The sequence below is a fragment of the Myxocyprinus asiaticus genome, chromosome 44 (assembly GCF_019703515.2).
Source record: "Myxocyprinus asiaticus isolate MX2 ecotype Aquarium Trade chromosome 44, UBuf_Myxa_2, whole genome shotgun sequence".
Classification (NCBI taxonomy): Eukaryota; Metazoa; Chordata; class Actinopteri; order Cypriniformes; family Catostomidae; genus Myxocyprinus; species Myxocyprinus asiaticus.
In genome coordinates this window covers 17,121,515-17,138,230 of record NC_059387.1, presented here as the reverse complement: position 1 = coordinate 17,138,230, position 16,716 = coordinate 17,121,515, and the positions used below count along the sequence as shown (strand labels likewise).

Below are 16,716 nucleotides of genomic sequence, written 5' to 3'. Positions count from 1 at the left end.
CACATATCGGGAATCCATGGAGCATTCATAGTATATCCATGCTGTGGTCTATGAGTGGTGAATGACGCTGTTGTCATCCAATCACCGTCGCTGTTGAAAAAGTCTTAGTGGTGAGCTCAGGGAAATGTCCAGATCGAGCACCAATAGTAGACCTCGATACGTTAGGAGGGTGTGTCTAATAGACAGAATTGACCAATCACCTCTCGATAGTGCGCCTGCAGTGTTCTGAATCCCCGCCCACGGCTTCCATTTCTGTTCTGGAACACACGAGCCCTCGCGAAGAGTATACATTTGCTGAACTGAAATAGATTTCTAATGTAAATAGAGTTGTACGTCGCTTCCAAAGCTGTTGGCGAAACGAAATCTATTTACATTTGGTTAAAGAGTTTTTTTTTCTTCCGCTAGAGGACACGTTGGAGCTTCAGACGAAACGAGGCGGGCTATTTATTCCCCATTTTAACTTTAGTGAGCGGCGTTTTCCGCCGTTTTTTATTCCCTCCCCTGACGCTCTCTCGCGCTCCCCCCTTTGCGAGACTCGCGGCCTGTAGTGCAGCCACGAGGCGCGTCGGACCACCGGGAATCAGGCGATGGCGGAGTTCGGTAACGGACTGGCAGAGGAGTCTCTGCTGGACTCAGACCCGGGTCACTCAGAACTTGAAGACCCAGGCGTCGGCGATGAAGAACCGGGATTTGACGAGGGAGAGGCCGCTATTGAAGATCCGGTGAGTGAAGAACGCATTGTATTCGCTGTTTAACATCTAGTTTCAGTTTTGTGTCTAGAACACTACATCTTAAAACACTACCTTTCATCTTATGTTTCCATCTTAATACCTCATAAGAAATATGGAAATTCTAAACCGAAAAAACAAATAATCATGTGAGCGTGAAACCGGATTTTCCATGTCGGTTTGTCCGCCATTGTGGCTCACGCAGTGCAGTAGAATTAGTGAGTGGCATGCGTGCTGCTGGCCGCCATGTTGGCGCAACATCGCTTTGGGTTCCTCTGCGCCAGATCTGTCGACCTAGCGGGGAAAAAAATCTTCATCGCAAAAATGCGAGACGGGATATGAAGAGACTGGGGCGAGGGTAGGGCAGGCCGCCATTAGCCGCAGCAGTGTGGGTTCATCCACAAAGAAGTAGACGGCTCACGGTAAACACGCCTCTTTTCTTATCAGAAATATTAGATGTTGACAACAGCTGCTTTTGTGGCGTAAAGAAGTAAGTCGTATTGTTAACTGCGTCTCGCGCGCTGATTGTTGTCGGCTTCTTAAATGGAAAAAAGAAAAAAAGATCGCTTTATGCGATGTGTGTCACGTATGAAAAAAAATAGGCGCGATATGCTTAGATGATCCGTTTTTGAATTGCATCGCGTTGGTAGCATACAAGGGTAACGAGTTAATGCACCGTAGTGTTGCCTCGTAGATGTTTATACACATCTGCAAATGCCATGGTCATTGTGTTCGATGTGTTTCGTGTTTAAACACTGCTTATGGACGTCGATGCATTTTGGGATGGAGATGGTGGATTGGTTTCCAAGGGTGCGGCGCATTAGGGTTGGGCTGGTGCTCCTCTTTCCATACACGTTAACGTTACTGGATCAAGAGACTGGCATGCATTTACGTGCTTATGCACTTCTACATGCCTCGTTCTTTCTTTAAGATATTGTGCTCTGTTTATGAGCATTATTTAATCACTCGAGTCACTTTGTATGCAGATGATCATGTATCCTTATTGGTAACAAAGGTGTTGTTTAGACTTGCTTGATTTAACTGCGTAAATGGAATCACATGCGTGCTGTTACTTTAGGAAGGTCGAGAGTGTCTCTCACTGCCCTGCAATGCAGTACTGCCGAAACTGTGCGCGCGCGTGTGCGTGAACATGCCAAAAGTGTGTTTGCTCGCTCACTCACATTGATGCGTGCACGGATGGCATCATGCTTAGGGGGTGGCTGTGCTGCAAGGGTATCTTTCTGACTGGACAGTGTGCTTTAAATGATAATAAAAGGCGGTTTGAACGCGCTCAAGTGCATAATCACATGTGTGAGAATGCATGTGCATGCTGTGTCCATGATCACTGCTGAAAATAATGAAAGTTTATGCATTTTTGGCAATAAATCTCACATGCTTAAAACGGTAGCAAGCACACGGGTTTGCTCCAGATCCAAGTTTTTCTGAATGATTTTGATGCATTTTGTTTTAATCTGAAGGATCAAGTAATGCAAAGTAACTATTAATAATATCTGCAATACAGGCTTTGATTGCCTAATGTTTAATGTTTTGATAGAAGGATGTGGATTATATATGGATATTATTTTGTCTTTTCAGGAGCTGGAGGCAATCAAAGCCCGTGTGAGAGAGATGGAGGAGGAGGCAGAGAAACTGAAGGAGCTACAGAACGAAGTGGAGAAACAGATGAACCTCAGTCCTCCACCTGGTGAGTGAGACTGGACGAATGAGGGAGGGTGAACGAGCAAGTCTTAAGGAAAAATTGTGCACAAATGAGTACTGAAAGAGAGCACTGCATAAAAGACTGTGCTGATAAATAGGACTACATTAGAGGAAAAAGTATAATGAGCACTGGTTTGTTTGAGGTCAATTGAGATATTTTGTCTAAGAACAGAACGAAACCTAGATTTTAGCTATGAAGCTATACAATAACCTCACCGATAAAGGGTGCTTTTAATTTCCTAAATTGCGCATCCCCGTTTCCTCGCTCCTCTATCCTCAAGCCTGTGATCCGGAAATCAAAGTCCGCCATCATTAAGGACGTATCAATTCTCTTATCGGACCAAGAGGAGGCGAGGATTGAGGACGGAGGAAGCTTATCGAGGACGCTTGAGCGAGGAAACACGAGCATTCTATGCGGAAGACCTTTTGGTCGAAGCACCTGACGCATGCATGAATTCTCCTTCACATCACGCACAACCGTTTTAAGTCATGTTTCACCTTAGTGGTTTAAATAAACCATATTTGTCACATACTTCTACAGTGCATCTTCAGTTATTTGGATTTATTATGAATATATTAATAAAGTTTCAATAACATAATGGCAAGTACTCCGAGGTATTGCAGCTGCACAAAAGCGCACTCTGACATGACAAGATTGAGCAAGGTCATTTCATTTTACAAATCCGTCTTGCTTAGATTCCTCTGTCCTCGTTTCCTTTCCTTCCATACTTTCCTCGTTTCCTAAGAGGGGTGGAGTTAGGAAGCGAGGAAAAGAAACGAGGATGCACAATTTCAGAAATGAGAAGCACCCAAAGTGTTTAAATTGCAAACTTGCACATGAAGTCATACATTGGCGGATGGTTTGTTTTCTCTTTGCAGCCGGCCCTGTCATCATGTCCATCGAAGAGAAGATGGAAGCTGATGGGAGGTCTATTTACGTTGGAAATGTATGGTTAATTGTTCACCCAGCATTTATTAGTCTGTCACAACCTATATTCAGATAGTTTTGTACTTTTTATATCAACCTCTGCATAATTATTGAGATGTTAGGTATGGTAATAATACCTTGGCATTAGATTTTTAGATTCTTTCTCTCTCTCTTGCAGGTGGATTATGGTGCGACAGCAGAAGAGCTGGAGGCGCACTTCCATGGCTGTGGCTCCGTAAACCGAGTCACCATCTTGTGTGACAAGTTTACAGGACACCCCAAGGGGTAACTAATACATTCTCTTCAATTTGTCCATCATAACCAAAGGTTGCACTAGAAAAAATCGTTATCCGTCGCTCTGAAGGGCTGAGGCCATGTCCACACTAATACGTTTTCGTTTGAAAACGCATCTTTTTCTCAACATTTTGGTCTTCCGTCCACACTGAGACAGCGTTTTTGTCAGCGAAAACTAAACCTTTTGAAAACGAGGACAATTTTTCACGTGCACAGTAAGGGGATTTTAAGAGTTTTCCTACATTTCAGTGTGGATGAGCAACTTATGAAAACGGCAGTGTGGACAGAGCGCGTTATGAAACCAAAACACAGATTTAATCCGAGTTAATGTAGACAGACCGGGTCTGTTTTTATAAGTCATACGTGTTTTAGTAAGTACTACAGTCAGGGGCGTAGCATCCATTATGGCATATACATGACAGTGGATAGGCTTAAATTATGTATTTTTTTGACTCCCCAAATTCAAGTGTTGTGACATCTTGGGTGAAAGTTCTACCTGTCAGTCAACCATGCTAAAACAAGATTTACCAACTACTTGCAGCTATTAAAGAAAGAAACATCTGATTGGAACATTTGAAAATGTGCATACGTACATGCACAATTTCACAGAACTTTTTCAGTGTTTCTGATATCACAAAGTGTCACAGATGAGAAGCATACACATCTCTGAAGCTCTTGTACAGGGACTCTTCTAAAATAACTTATTTCTGCTGTTAACGTATTTAACGTAACGTATTTCTGTTTGTGATAATATGCAAGTAATTGGCAGAAAACATGCACCTCTTTTTTCATGCTTTTTATTATTTTTTGCGCTTTATTTTTATAAAGTAACACACTAATCGTGCAGTAACAAACTAACGTAATGACTGATACATGCAGTCATTAATTCAGAGACCCTCTCCTCGAAATCTGAACGCAATTGGTCAAAAGAGACTCATATTACCAGGTGTTAATGGTGATGGCACCTGTTAATACACATTTTAATGGCAATAAATGGCACAAGCACAGTGAGTGTGTGTGCCGTTTATTACTATTAAAAGCAGTTGTGTGTGAGAGAGAATGTTAAGTCAAAACTGATACACTAGGTAACATTATTATTATTTTTTAATCTATCAAAATGACGGACAGAATTTGAAATTATCCATCAGTGTTAGGGAAAAATATGGAGAATTTTCGGTTAATAACCCGTGGTCATAACTCCTACCTTCAGTTCTATGGCATCTCAATGACAGGACAAACATATTAGATTTAGAGAAGGATTAATGCTTTGGACTAAAACATTTCACCATGCAGAGAAGCCACAGATTGAACTGTGGCCATTAAAATAATGAACACACTATTCTGGAATTTGATTGGGGAGTATTGGCAGTGGTACTGGTGATGAAGCATAATTTAGTAAATTTGTGTGTAGTAAAACATGGCTTCGTATAAAATCATGAATTATTCAAAAACTTGAACACTTTTTCAGCCCTAAGACTGTAGAACTTAGAACATAGATACTTTAATATTCCAATCTTTTTGCCTCAACTCTTGGGTTCAATGTCTGTAGGCACTTTACTAGCCATGGCAGTAATGAATATGGCTTGTTTTTTTTTTTTTTGTTTTGTTTTTTTTTTGTTTTTTGTTTTTTTGAGGTAGAAAGTTTTTACACTCCTATATGTGGACTTAAAGGCTATTAACACTGGAGTATATGTCATAGAGATGTGAGATTGTTCTCTAACTCTTTGCTTTTTTGGTGCACTGTATTTTCAAGCTGCTTCCCATTAATTTGCTGACATTTCCATTGCATGGTGTAATGTTTGATGTAATGCCTTAATCACAGATACTGTGAAAAGTGTTCTGTTTACATGTTTGTTATTTACAAAAATCCTTTACAACTTGAGCTTACTTATGGGTTAGTTTGTGATGCATGCATCACTTTATATATTTGCCTAACTGTTTTCAGTCTCTCTTGTCAGTTTAAATTGACTATAAATAATTGTCAGTGTAAGCTTTTGTGTTGTTTTTGGTTGACCTTGACTGCCCTTGTGTGACTGTTTTGCCTGTTTACATTTAAGGTTTGCATATATCGAGTTTGCGGACAAGGAGTCTGTCAGGACAGCCATGGCATTGGACGAGTCCTTATTCAGAGGAAGACAGATTAAGGTGAGATGAAATCTAGAGTGCATATAAAAGGTGAAGTGTTAACTTTTTTAAAAATGTTTTTTTTATTTTTTGCTAATTGCTAAACTTTTAAGCCAAAATGGTTATATTAGAATATTTGGTTTCCTTTTCCCAAGTTTTGACTTTACTATTCACTTGCTGACAAATTTCAGGACCTTTTTTTATTATTATTATTATTATTATTATTTATGAGTCTATAAAAAAAAAAAATTGAGTACAAGTTTGGAGGTACATTTTTTTTTTATATTTCTCAAGTCTTTAACTGTTTTTACAGGTTGGTGCCAAGAGAACAAATCGTCCTGGCATTAGCACCACAGACCGCGGTTTCCCCCGGGCCCGATTCCGCTCACGGGGAGGAAACTTCTCATCCCGGGCACGCTACTACAGTGGCTACACACCACCCAGAGGCAGAGGACGGGCCTTCAGGTGAGCACCATGGCAACAAAAACACTGACCGTGACTGACACACAGGCTTCATCCTGACAGAGAGTGCCACTGTGAAAGTGTGTGTGCAGCGGGCAGATTTTAACTGACTATATTCAAAGAGAGTGTATGTTAACCTAGCCAACAGTTAACCATTTTTACTTATACCCATTTTGACCTAGAGACTCAGTTTTGCTCAAGGAAAAGTAGAAACATTCAAACAGGATGGGGACAAATTCATATTTAATAATCTGCAAACTCTGAAAATTTGAACCGTAGTAGTGATATGGAGGCTAGATGGATAGTATTTTTCAAATTGTGAATTGAGAGATGTGTGTTCATTTGAGTATTGACAGTGATTACAGCCAGTAACCATATCACCCTGCAGCTCTCGCCTGGTTGCCCACTGAATCTAAGCAGGGTTGAGCCTGGTGAGTACCTGGATTTGAGACTTCCTGGGGAAAACTAAGGTTGCTGCTGTAAGAGTTATTTGGGAGGCCAGCAGGGGGTGCTCACCCTGCGGTCTGTGTGGGTCCTAATGCCCCAGTATAGTTACGGGAACACTATACTGTAAAAAAAGCACCGACTTTTGGATTAGACATTAAACTGAGCTCCTAACTTTCTGTGGTCATTAAAACTCCCATGGCACTTCTTGTAAAGAGTAGGGGTGTAACCCAGGTGTCCTGGCCAAATTCCCCAATTGGCCCTTATCTATCATGGCCCCCTAATAATCTCCATCCCTGAATTGGCTACATCACTCTCCTCTCCACCAATAGCTAGTGTGTGGTGGGCTTTTTGTGTTTTAGAATGGCATGTTATTACTTGATGTGTTAAGTAGTGGCACGTGAGCAATGTTAATTATGTCAGTGTCTTTTCAATTTGGAAACATTTTAAAAACCAGAGGCTAATGTATGAATTTCTATTGTTTCTCATTGTACTTTTTTTTATTTTTATTATTATTTATTTATTTATTTTTTAAGCATTTTGTTGTGCTTTAGTTTAAATCATTAAAGCCTGCCTCTTGAATGGATGCTCCTGTTATATGCCTCTGGGTTTGTGGGGGGTAACTGCACAACTCTCTTTGTAGTCCGCACTCTCTGTACAAACTCCTGTGTGTTGTCGTGTTACAAAGAATACAGAGGATGAATTAAGAAATTTAACGGGCACATGCACATTCATTGCCATCATCCCGGTCCAGTTCCCTTTCATGCAGTGTAAGATTCTGAGCATGGAATGACCCTTTGCACTCGTCAGAGGTTTGGAAGTCCGTAACCTGCTTTAAAATATGTGAAGATAAGTTCAAGTATTGTTTAATAATTGACAGTATCAGCTGGCTAGCATTTTGGAGTTTAGGTTGTACAAATAAATTAGAAGGCAGCCAAATATTTGAGCATCACCAGTTTGATGATGGACCCTTTTCACAGATTTGGAGACGTGTTTCTGTCGTATTAGCAGCATAAAACTAGCAAACTTTTTATGTATTTTAAATGTTACGTTAATAACATTCTTTGTGTTCTTTATCCTGACATTAAAGGAATGTTCAGAGTTCAATACAAGTTAAGCTCAATCAACAGCATTTGTGACAGTGTTACAGTAAGGCACTTAAAATGGAAGTGAATGGACCAGTTCATAAAATTAATGTACAGTATAACATTAATATAACAAAGTATAGCTGTGCTATTTTGATATAAAACAATATTATGTGCCTGTTTTACACTTAGTTTTTTATCTTGCTAATTGAAGATTATTTTGAGTTCTCTGAAAAGTGTAAATTCTGTATCTATATTGAAACATCCACAAAAAAAGGGTACTTTGCAGAAGAAAAAATCACACATTTCATCATTAATCTTTTGATGACAGCTTATTGTGGAATGAGGTAAACACTACAGTGGCAGTTTGTCAAATCTACAACGGTCACGCAAGTCTTTCAGTCCTAAATATTTACTCGCAACTTGTTTCCGACAGGAGAGCATAGATGAAATGCTGTATATGTAGGTTCTTTCTGAACTATCGACAAAAGTTTTACCTTGATTCCAAATGCCTGTATGATTATGTCGGACATAGAGTATAACCGGTTGTTGAATACACATCCTCACACATTTACCACACTTCCAAAGCCTGAGAAAGCTCTTATAAAAGAATTAAAACTACCCTGAGACATGCAATAAGTGTCTTATTGCTTTAATAATTGCTCCAATACAGTAAATAATGTTTGACAAAATCATCATATTCAATATTCAAACGGCTGGTTTTGATTGAACTAGTTATTCATTCACATATCCTTTCACAAACAGTACTCCTACGCTCTTGTCTTGTTAAATCATAAAATCAAATTTGGCCTCATATCCATCACAGCGACTGCACTTTAGAAAAAAAAAAATTTAAACTGTTATTTGCGATCATAGTTTGTGCGATTTCCTTTGTGGAAAAGTTCAAATCCACCAATAGCAGCTGTGGGGTGAATGAGTCCTAAAGCAGATGCTAAAACAATGACTGTGATCTGTGAAATATCATAAATTATGTCAAACCTTAAGTTTATCCTGATCTGCTGATCTTTAAGAAAATTTAAAGAAGCCGTAATATCCAATAATCTTTCGGAAACGTGCTGTGTCATCCCCACAACCCTCAGGAGGACTCGCGCTTCGGAAATGTGTACGGACATGGCTGGTATAAGGGACATCAATGTTTACACATTGCATCGATGGTTTACATCCAGATCAGTGGATCAGTACACCCGTAATAAGCAAGTCAGTTATTTTTGTGGTAATCAACATTATGCCACAAATGCTGTTGATTGAGCTTAACTTGAATTGAACTCGTAACAGTCCCTAAATTGAACAAAAACAAAGAAATTTTTAATACTGCTGCAAAGGGGTCTCAAATTTTGGAGCAAATGGTAACTCAAATATTTACTTAGATATCCCATGTACTTTTTATAGAAATTTACCACTCTACAGCCTAGTTTGCTTCTGTGTTCCAAACCCAGAAATGTAAAAAAAAGTCCTATGTTTCCTGGCCTTTGAGAGATCACAAGAACCTCATGACGGGATCTGGGAGGGTAAAGGCATTCTATGGATCAGAATCATGTACATCAGTTTGTTTGGGGAAACTCTTGAACGTACACTGCCACACATTGGCTTTTTTTTTTTTTTCCCTTCTCTCGAGTGGAGCTTTGGTTAGTGATATGGAGACGAAACTTAAAGGACTAGGTATACTTTGTTTTTGCATGTTCCTTATCGCCTCGCACCTGGTTGACCGCGTTGCCTTTGTGAGTTTACTTTTCTGACTGCAAACAAATAGGAACGCGTTCGACACATGCACACTACAACTGCATTGAACTTTTATTACAATCAATGGCCAGCGCATGTGCAGATGATGCACGCGGTCCTCAGCTGTGTGCGCAATTCAAGAAAATCTGGGTGGCGCGGTCAAGCCACGCGGCTGTGCTGATGACGCAATTTGCATCACCCTCATTGTGCACTAAGCGATCCGTGACACGCACACCCAAAGTATACTTTGGCCTTATGGCTTTCAAATTGGTTTTAGATATCCTCATTTGAAATATATACTACTGGTCAAAAGTTTTGAAACACTTGACTGAAATGTTTCTCATGATCTTAAAAATCTTTTGATCTGAAGGCATATGCTTAAATGTTTGAAATTAGTTTTGTAGACAAAAATATAATTGTGCCACCATATTAATTTATTTCATTATAAAACTAAAACTTAATTAAGAGTTTTTGAAATTGATGACTTGGACCAAATAATAAAGAAAAGCAGCCAATAAGTGCCCAACATAGATGGGAACTCCTTCAATACTGTTTAAAAAGCATCCCAGGGTAATACCTCAAGAAGTTGGTTGTGAAAATGTCAAGAGTACATTTCTGCAAATTCTAGGCAAAAGGTGACTACTTTGAAGATGCTAAAATATAACACAGTTTTGATTTATTTTGGATTTTGTTTAGTCACAACATAATTCCCTTAGTTCCATTTATGTTATTCCATAGTTTTGATAAATACTACTATTATTTTAAAATGTGAAAAATTATAATAAAGAATAAGTGTTTAAAAACTTTTGACCGGTAGTGTATTTCAGATTGCTTTTTGTTAGATCACTGTCTTTAGATCATTATAATTAGCCAGCATTATGCAGTAGGATCAAAAAGAAGATCTATTGTAAAATAAGGTAACTGTTGAATATGTATCTGATTTGGTCTGATATCAAGCTCCGCTCTAAATAACACGTAAAAGGCAAGTGTGTGTTTGGTACAGAAAAGACCATTTTGGTTCATTTTCACCCCCTTGCATGAATAATGTGTTCACTTCCAGAATGGAGGGTTCATTCCTGCAGCCTGATATTGAAAATATTTGTATCTAACCAATAACATGCAAGAGGTTCTGTGCCAACGAGTGCACAGGCTGTTCTTGGGGGGGGGGTTTGTGTGAATGACGTGTAGTGTTGGAGTGACTCTGGCTGCCGAATGGATGTCCCTGCTTTTATTGATGTATATACAGTTGCAGTCAGAAGTTTACATATACTTAGGTTGAAGTCATAAAAACTCATTTAACCACTCCACAGATTTCATATTAGCAAACTATAGTTTTGACAAGTCGTTTAGAACATGACACGAGTAAGTTTTTCAACAATTGTTTACAGACATAATGTTTCACTTTTTAATTGATTATATCACCGTTCTGGGGGGCAGAAGATTACATTCACCAAGTTAACTGTGCCTTCAAGCAGCTTGGATAATTCCAGAAAATGATGTCAAGCCTTTAGGCAATTAGCTTATTTTAGGCAATTGGAGTCAATTGGGGGTGTACCTGTGGCTGTATTTTAAGGCCTACCCTCAAACTCAGTGCCTTGTTTCTTGACATCATGGGAAAATCAAAAGAAATCAGCCAAGACCTCAGAAAAAAAAAAAACATTTTTGGACCTCCACAAGTCTGGTTCATCCTTGGGAGCTATTTCCAAATGCCTGAAGGTACCACGTTTATCTGTACAAACAGTAGTACGCAAGTATAAACACCATGGGACCATGCAGCCATCATACCGCTCAGGAACGCATTCTGTCTCCTAGAGATGAACATAGTTTGGTGCGAAAAGTGCAAATCAATCCCAGAACAACAGCAAAGGACCTTGTGAAAATGCTGGAGGAAACTGGTAGACAAGTATCTAAATCCACAGTAAAATGAGTCCTATATCGACATAACCTGAAAGGCTGCTCGACAAGGAAGAAGTCACTGCTCCAAAACCGCCATAAAAAAGCCAGACTACAGTTTGCAAGTGCACATGGGGACAAAGATCTTTCTTTTTGGAGAAATGTCCTCTGCTCTGATGAAAAACAAATTGAACTGTTTGGCCATAATGACCATCTTTATGTTTGGAGGAAAAAGGGTGAGGCTTGCAAGCTGATGAACACCATCCCAAGCATGAAGCATGTTCGTGGGGGTGCTTTGCTGCAGGAGGGACTGGTGCACTTCACAAAATAGATGTCATCGTGAGGAAGAAAAATGTTGATATATTGAAACAATGTCTCAAGACATCAGTGAGGAAGTTAAAGCTCGGTCGCAAATGGGTCTTCCAAATGGACAATGACCCCAAGCATACCTCAAGTTGTGGCAAAATGGCTTAAAGACAACAAAGTCGGGGGCCTGGGTAGCTCAGCGAGTAAAGACGCTGACTACCACCACTGGAGTGATTCCAGCCCGGTTGCTAGTGAGGGTAGAGTCACATGGGGTAACCTCCTCATGGTCTCTATAATATGGTTTTCGCTCTCGGTGGGGCATGTGGTGAGTTGTGCGTGGATGTCGCGGAGAATAGCGTGAAGCCTCCACACACGCTACGTCTCCGCGGTAACGCGCTCAACAAGCCATGTGATAAATTGCGCGGATTGACGGTCTCAGACGCAGAGGCAACTGAGATTCGTCCTCTGCCACCTGGATTGAAGCAAGTCACTATGCCACCATGAGGTCTTAGAGTGCATTGGGAATTGGGCATTCCAAATTGGGGAGAAAAAAAGACAGAAGTTTACATACACTTAGGTTGAAGTTTTAACCACTCCACAGATTTCATATTAGCAAACTGTAGTTTTGGCAAGTCATTTAGGACATCCAAAGTTGTGGCAAAATGGCTTATGGACAACAAAGTCAAGGTATTGGAGTGGCCATCACAAAGCCCTGACCTCAATCTTATAGAAAATTTGTGGGCAGAACTGAAAAAACATGTGCGAGCAAGGAGGCCTTCAAACCTGAATCAGTTACACCAGTTCTGTCTAGAGGAATGGGCCAAACTTCCAGCAACTTATTGTGAGAAGCTTGTGGAAGGCTACCCAAAAGTTTGACTCAAGTTAAACTATTTAAGGCAATGCAACCAAATACTAACAAAGTGTATGTAAACTACTGACCCACTGGGAATGTGATGAAAGTAATAAAAGCTGAAATAAATCATTCTCTCTTCTATTATTGTGACATTTCTCATTCTTAAAATAAAGTAGTGATCCTAACTGACCTAAGGCAGGGATTGTTTTCTATGATTAAATGTCAGGAGTTGTGAAAAACTGAGTTTAAATGTATTTGGCTAAGGTGTATGTAAACTTCTGACTTCAACTGTATGTGTGTGCTCTGTGGCTCACTCCATGTGTGGAGACAGCAGAGGTATGTGTCATCGACTGTAACTGTGTGTGCATGTGTATGAGGGTTCGTGTCCCCAGTATCTCTCCCTTACAGAGACCACAGGAACCGCCCTTACAGAGAGAGAGAAAGAGGGAGAGACTGCTTTCACTGTCCCCTACACTGGACACTAGCTCATATCTAAAGCTTGAATAGAACTACTGCACACACATTTTGCTGTTGGATAATCTTCCTCAGCTTCCCTTTATCACAATTTGCACTTACTGTATTTTTAAATATGGTTGCATCAATCACTATTTGAATCTATATATTGCATTTTCTATTTTCTGTATACCTGAAACATGAGTGCAAATTTTATGCGTAATCCTTAACCCTGTCGTTAAACCCGTTAAATACTTTTTAAAGAAATGCATATTATATACTCACCCACAAACACAGAAACATCTTACCCAAAAAATTGGTGTCCGTCGTCTTAAATCAACCAAAAAAAAAACAAAAAAACTCACCCTCTTTTTCTCTCTCTTTTCCAGGGGCCGAGGGCGATCAACATCGTGGTACTCCCCTTACTAATACCTCCCTACCCCCATGAACCCCCTTTACTATCACCCCATGTCCCCATTTAAAAAAAAAAAAAAAAAGAAAAAAGACCCCTCTCAAAAAAGGAAGGAAAAAAAGAAGAAAAAGACAAAAAAAAAAAAAAAAGAGAAAAAATGAAAAGAAAAACAGAGCATCTCCCGGAAAGACAGACTGACTGGCCGCAGTGTGCGATTGTGTGTGCGCGTGCGTGTGAGGAGATATTGCGATCACCCTGGTAAGGTACAATATGGCAGTCGGGGAGATTTGTTGGCATTTGTTGAAATTTAAGAAGATGATGTAATCTCAGGCTGCAGATGTGTGTCCTTTTGTCTGGCTGTGATTTCTCTCACCGAACAGCCCCCAACCCCCACCCCCCTCGTGTTTGCACACAAAGGCAAAAGAAAAAAATGTTAACTTTTTTTTTTTTTTTTTTTTTTTTATTGTACCGTGAATATGTAAAATTGCAATAGCAATGTTATTGTTTTCACTAAGTTGTGCTATTTGAGAATCATATTCTATTATTTGTCTGTGCTCTCTAGAATCCCTTTTTCCCCCTCCAGCACTGATTTCTTTCCTGTTCATCCCTCTCTTGGATTACCTCCTACTCCACCTGTGTTATTCCAACAGTTCGGCATTGTTTTTAAGTTCTATTGTTCTTGAATCATTTTCACATCATACAACGACTGTACAATGGCATGGCCTAAAAGCTGTTTTTTTTTTATTTTATTTTTTCCCTATTTTACAAAAACTTTTCTTTCTTTTTTTGGTCTCATGCTGTCGTAAGCCATTCCCAATCATTTGTTTCTCCTTCCTGTGTCCCTGTGCTTCTCCCTCACCCCACCCCCCCTCTCGCTCTCTCTTTGTATATTAGACCACTTCTTGTCGTTTCAGGTTTCAAGACCAGTGGAGGCTGACTACCCCTCCTCCCGTGGCCGCAGCGCCCCCCACTGTCTCGGCAGCATCTCTCTCTCTTTCTGCTCCCGCTATGCACACTCACCCCATCCTCTCTGTGTGGGGGGGTGGGGGACAGGGCGACCACCGGCACAATGCGGGAGGCATTTATTACAATAACAAGCGCTGAGCTTCAACAACATGAATATACTGAGATGCACCAGGCCCATGTTAACACAGACATACACATACACAGCGCATACACGCCACACATCCACCACACAAATTTATATTGTGAAAGGCAGAGCCATGATAGAGCAATGGCCGCTTAAATTGCGAGCGAGTGAGAAAGGCAGGTTGAAGGGGAGGGTTCTTCTAGGGCCTTGTCTTTCTCAGTGCACAGTGCAGTTAGGGCACGATGGAGCACTAATGCGTGGGCTAAAGGTATTGGTTACATATGGAGGGATTCAGAGCTTTTATTTTAGGGGGAGGGAGGGGGATTTTTGTGGAGAGGTATTCTTGTTTATGTTTATCGTTTTCCCTTTTTCAGATGGGGGGAGTGGGTATGGAAGAAAAGAGAAAAGATGGTTTCCTTTTTTATTTTATTTTTAACCCATGAGTCTGTAATTAGAAAAAAAATAAAAGACATTGTGTAAAAAGTACCTGAAGTGTCTTGTCTTCTGTTGGGTGTAATGTTTAAGACTTTTAGCCTAATTAACTCATAGGGGCTATAATGTAACACAACTGGTGGCTATATTTAAATTAACCTTAAAATGCATATGTGGATCAAAGTATGTGTGGGTTGTATATGACCCATGTGTGTTTAAATTGGTGTTCAGTGCACATAATCTAGTATTACATTTGTTTTCATTATCCTTCTGTTACGTAAATAAATGTTAAAAACCATGTTCATATTTGTGTGTAGTATGCAAGCAGCAATAAAAGCAAGCTGTCAATCTGCTAGTCTTTTGTACTGTGGGGTGTGGTTGAGACATTTTATATGTTGCCTCCAAACGTGAACATTACTGTTTTTTTTATACTGTCATCCAAAACTCCTGCTCTATTTTCAGTGGAGGGTTTTTTTCTTCTCCTCAATTTGGAATTCCCAGTGTGCGCTAAGTCCTTGTAGCGTAGTAACTTGCCTCAATCCGGGTGGCGGAGGACGAATCTCAGTTGCCTCCACGTCTGAGACCGTCAATCCGCACATCTTACACAGTTGTTCATCCACGCACAACTCTCCACGTGCCCCACCGAGAGCGAGAACCACATTATAGCGACCACGAGGGGGTTACCTCATGTGACTCTACCCTCCCTAGCAACTGGGCCAATTTGGTTGCATAGGAGACCTGGCTGGAGTCACTCAGCATGCCCTGGATTCTTTAATCGCTGAGCTACCCAAGCCCCCATAAGTGTGTTTTTAAAATTCGTTAGAATTAAAAGACATCAACCCTTTCAAATATTTAATTTAATTAAAGAGATGGTTAACCCAAACATTTTAATTTTCTCTTAATTCACTCACCCTCATGCCATCCCAGATGTGTGTGACTTACGCCGAGCACAAATTAAGATTTTTTTTGAAGAATATTTTAGCTCTGTAGGTCCTCACAATGCAAGTGAATGGGTGCCAAAATTTTTAAACGCCAGAATCCACAAAGGTAGCATAAAAGTAATCCATGCAACTCCAGTGGTTAAATCCATGTGTTCAGACATATGATAGCCATGGGTGAGAAACATTAAGTAATTTTTTTATCATGAATTCTCCTCCCTGGCCAGCAGGGGGCGATTTGCACAAAGAATGTGAAAGGAAAGTGGAGATTGAGCAGGGAGAATTTATAGGAAAAAAGGACTTAAATATTGATCGGTTTCTCACCAACACTAATCGCTTCTGAAGATATGGATTTAAACAGTCACCTGGCGTACTTTTATGTTGACCTTATGTGGATTTTGGAGCTTCAAAAGTTTGTCACCCATTCACGGAAAAACCTCCAATAAATTATACGAACTGCAGATTTATTTATAATTCTGAAAAACCACTACAAAAACATTGAAATTCATTGCAGATTTCTTAGCATCAGCGGTTTTACTTGTGTTTCCTGAAAACTGAAAAGAAAAAAAAAATTATGCAGAACTAGCAGGTATTTTGGTTAGCACACTTAATATACAAAACAACTAACTTCTCTTTTTTGATTTCATTTTCTTCATCACTTTCTTTTTCTTGGGTTTTGGATTATCAATGTCCTGCCAAAAGAGAGAAAATACATTCAAATAATGTTTCCTAAAATGAAGGATCATAGGTTATCAGGCATGTTGCAGCTCACATCCTGTGGGTCATAGATTATTCACATGAAGGATATACATGAA

The 16,716-nt window shown here is 39.9% G+C and overlaps 1 protein-coding gene across 4 annotated transcripts; it reads left to right on the top strand.

The window, feature by feature from the left end:
* Positions 1-241: 241 nt before the first annotated feature.
* On the top strand, positions 242-15,017 carry LOC127434323 (polyadenylate-binding protein 2-B-like). 4 transcript variants are annotated; one of them, XR_007896018.1, is made up of 8 exons: positions 244-722; positions 2,325-2,433; positions 3,327-3,394; positions 3,554-3,660; positions 5,727-5,814; positions 6,107-6,258; positions 13,419-13,699; positions 14,356-14,504. XR_007896018.1 is itself a non-coding variant. In XM_051686978.1 (7 exons), the coding sequence occupies exons 1-7, from the start codon at positions 588-590 to the stop codon at positions 14,543-14,545; spliced, it is 849 nt and encodes a 282-aa protein (XP_051542938.1). In that variant the 5' UTR covers positions 242-587; the 3' UTR covers positions 14,546-15,017. The 4 variants fall into 4 exon arrangements, 3 of the variants coding, with proteins under 3 accessions (XP_051542938.1, XP_051542939.1, XP_051542940.1); XM_051686978.1 differs by lacking the exon at positions 13,419-13,699 and having other exon boundaries at positions 242-722; positions 14,356-15,017; XM_051686979.1 differs by lacking the exon at positions 14,356-14,504 and having other exon boundaries at positions 13,419-14,284.
* Positions 15,018-16,716: the final 1,699 nt, after the last annotated feature.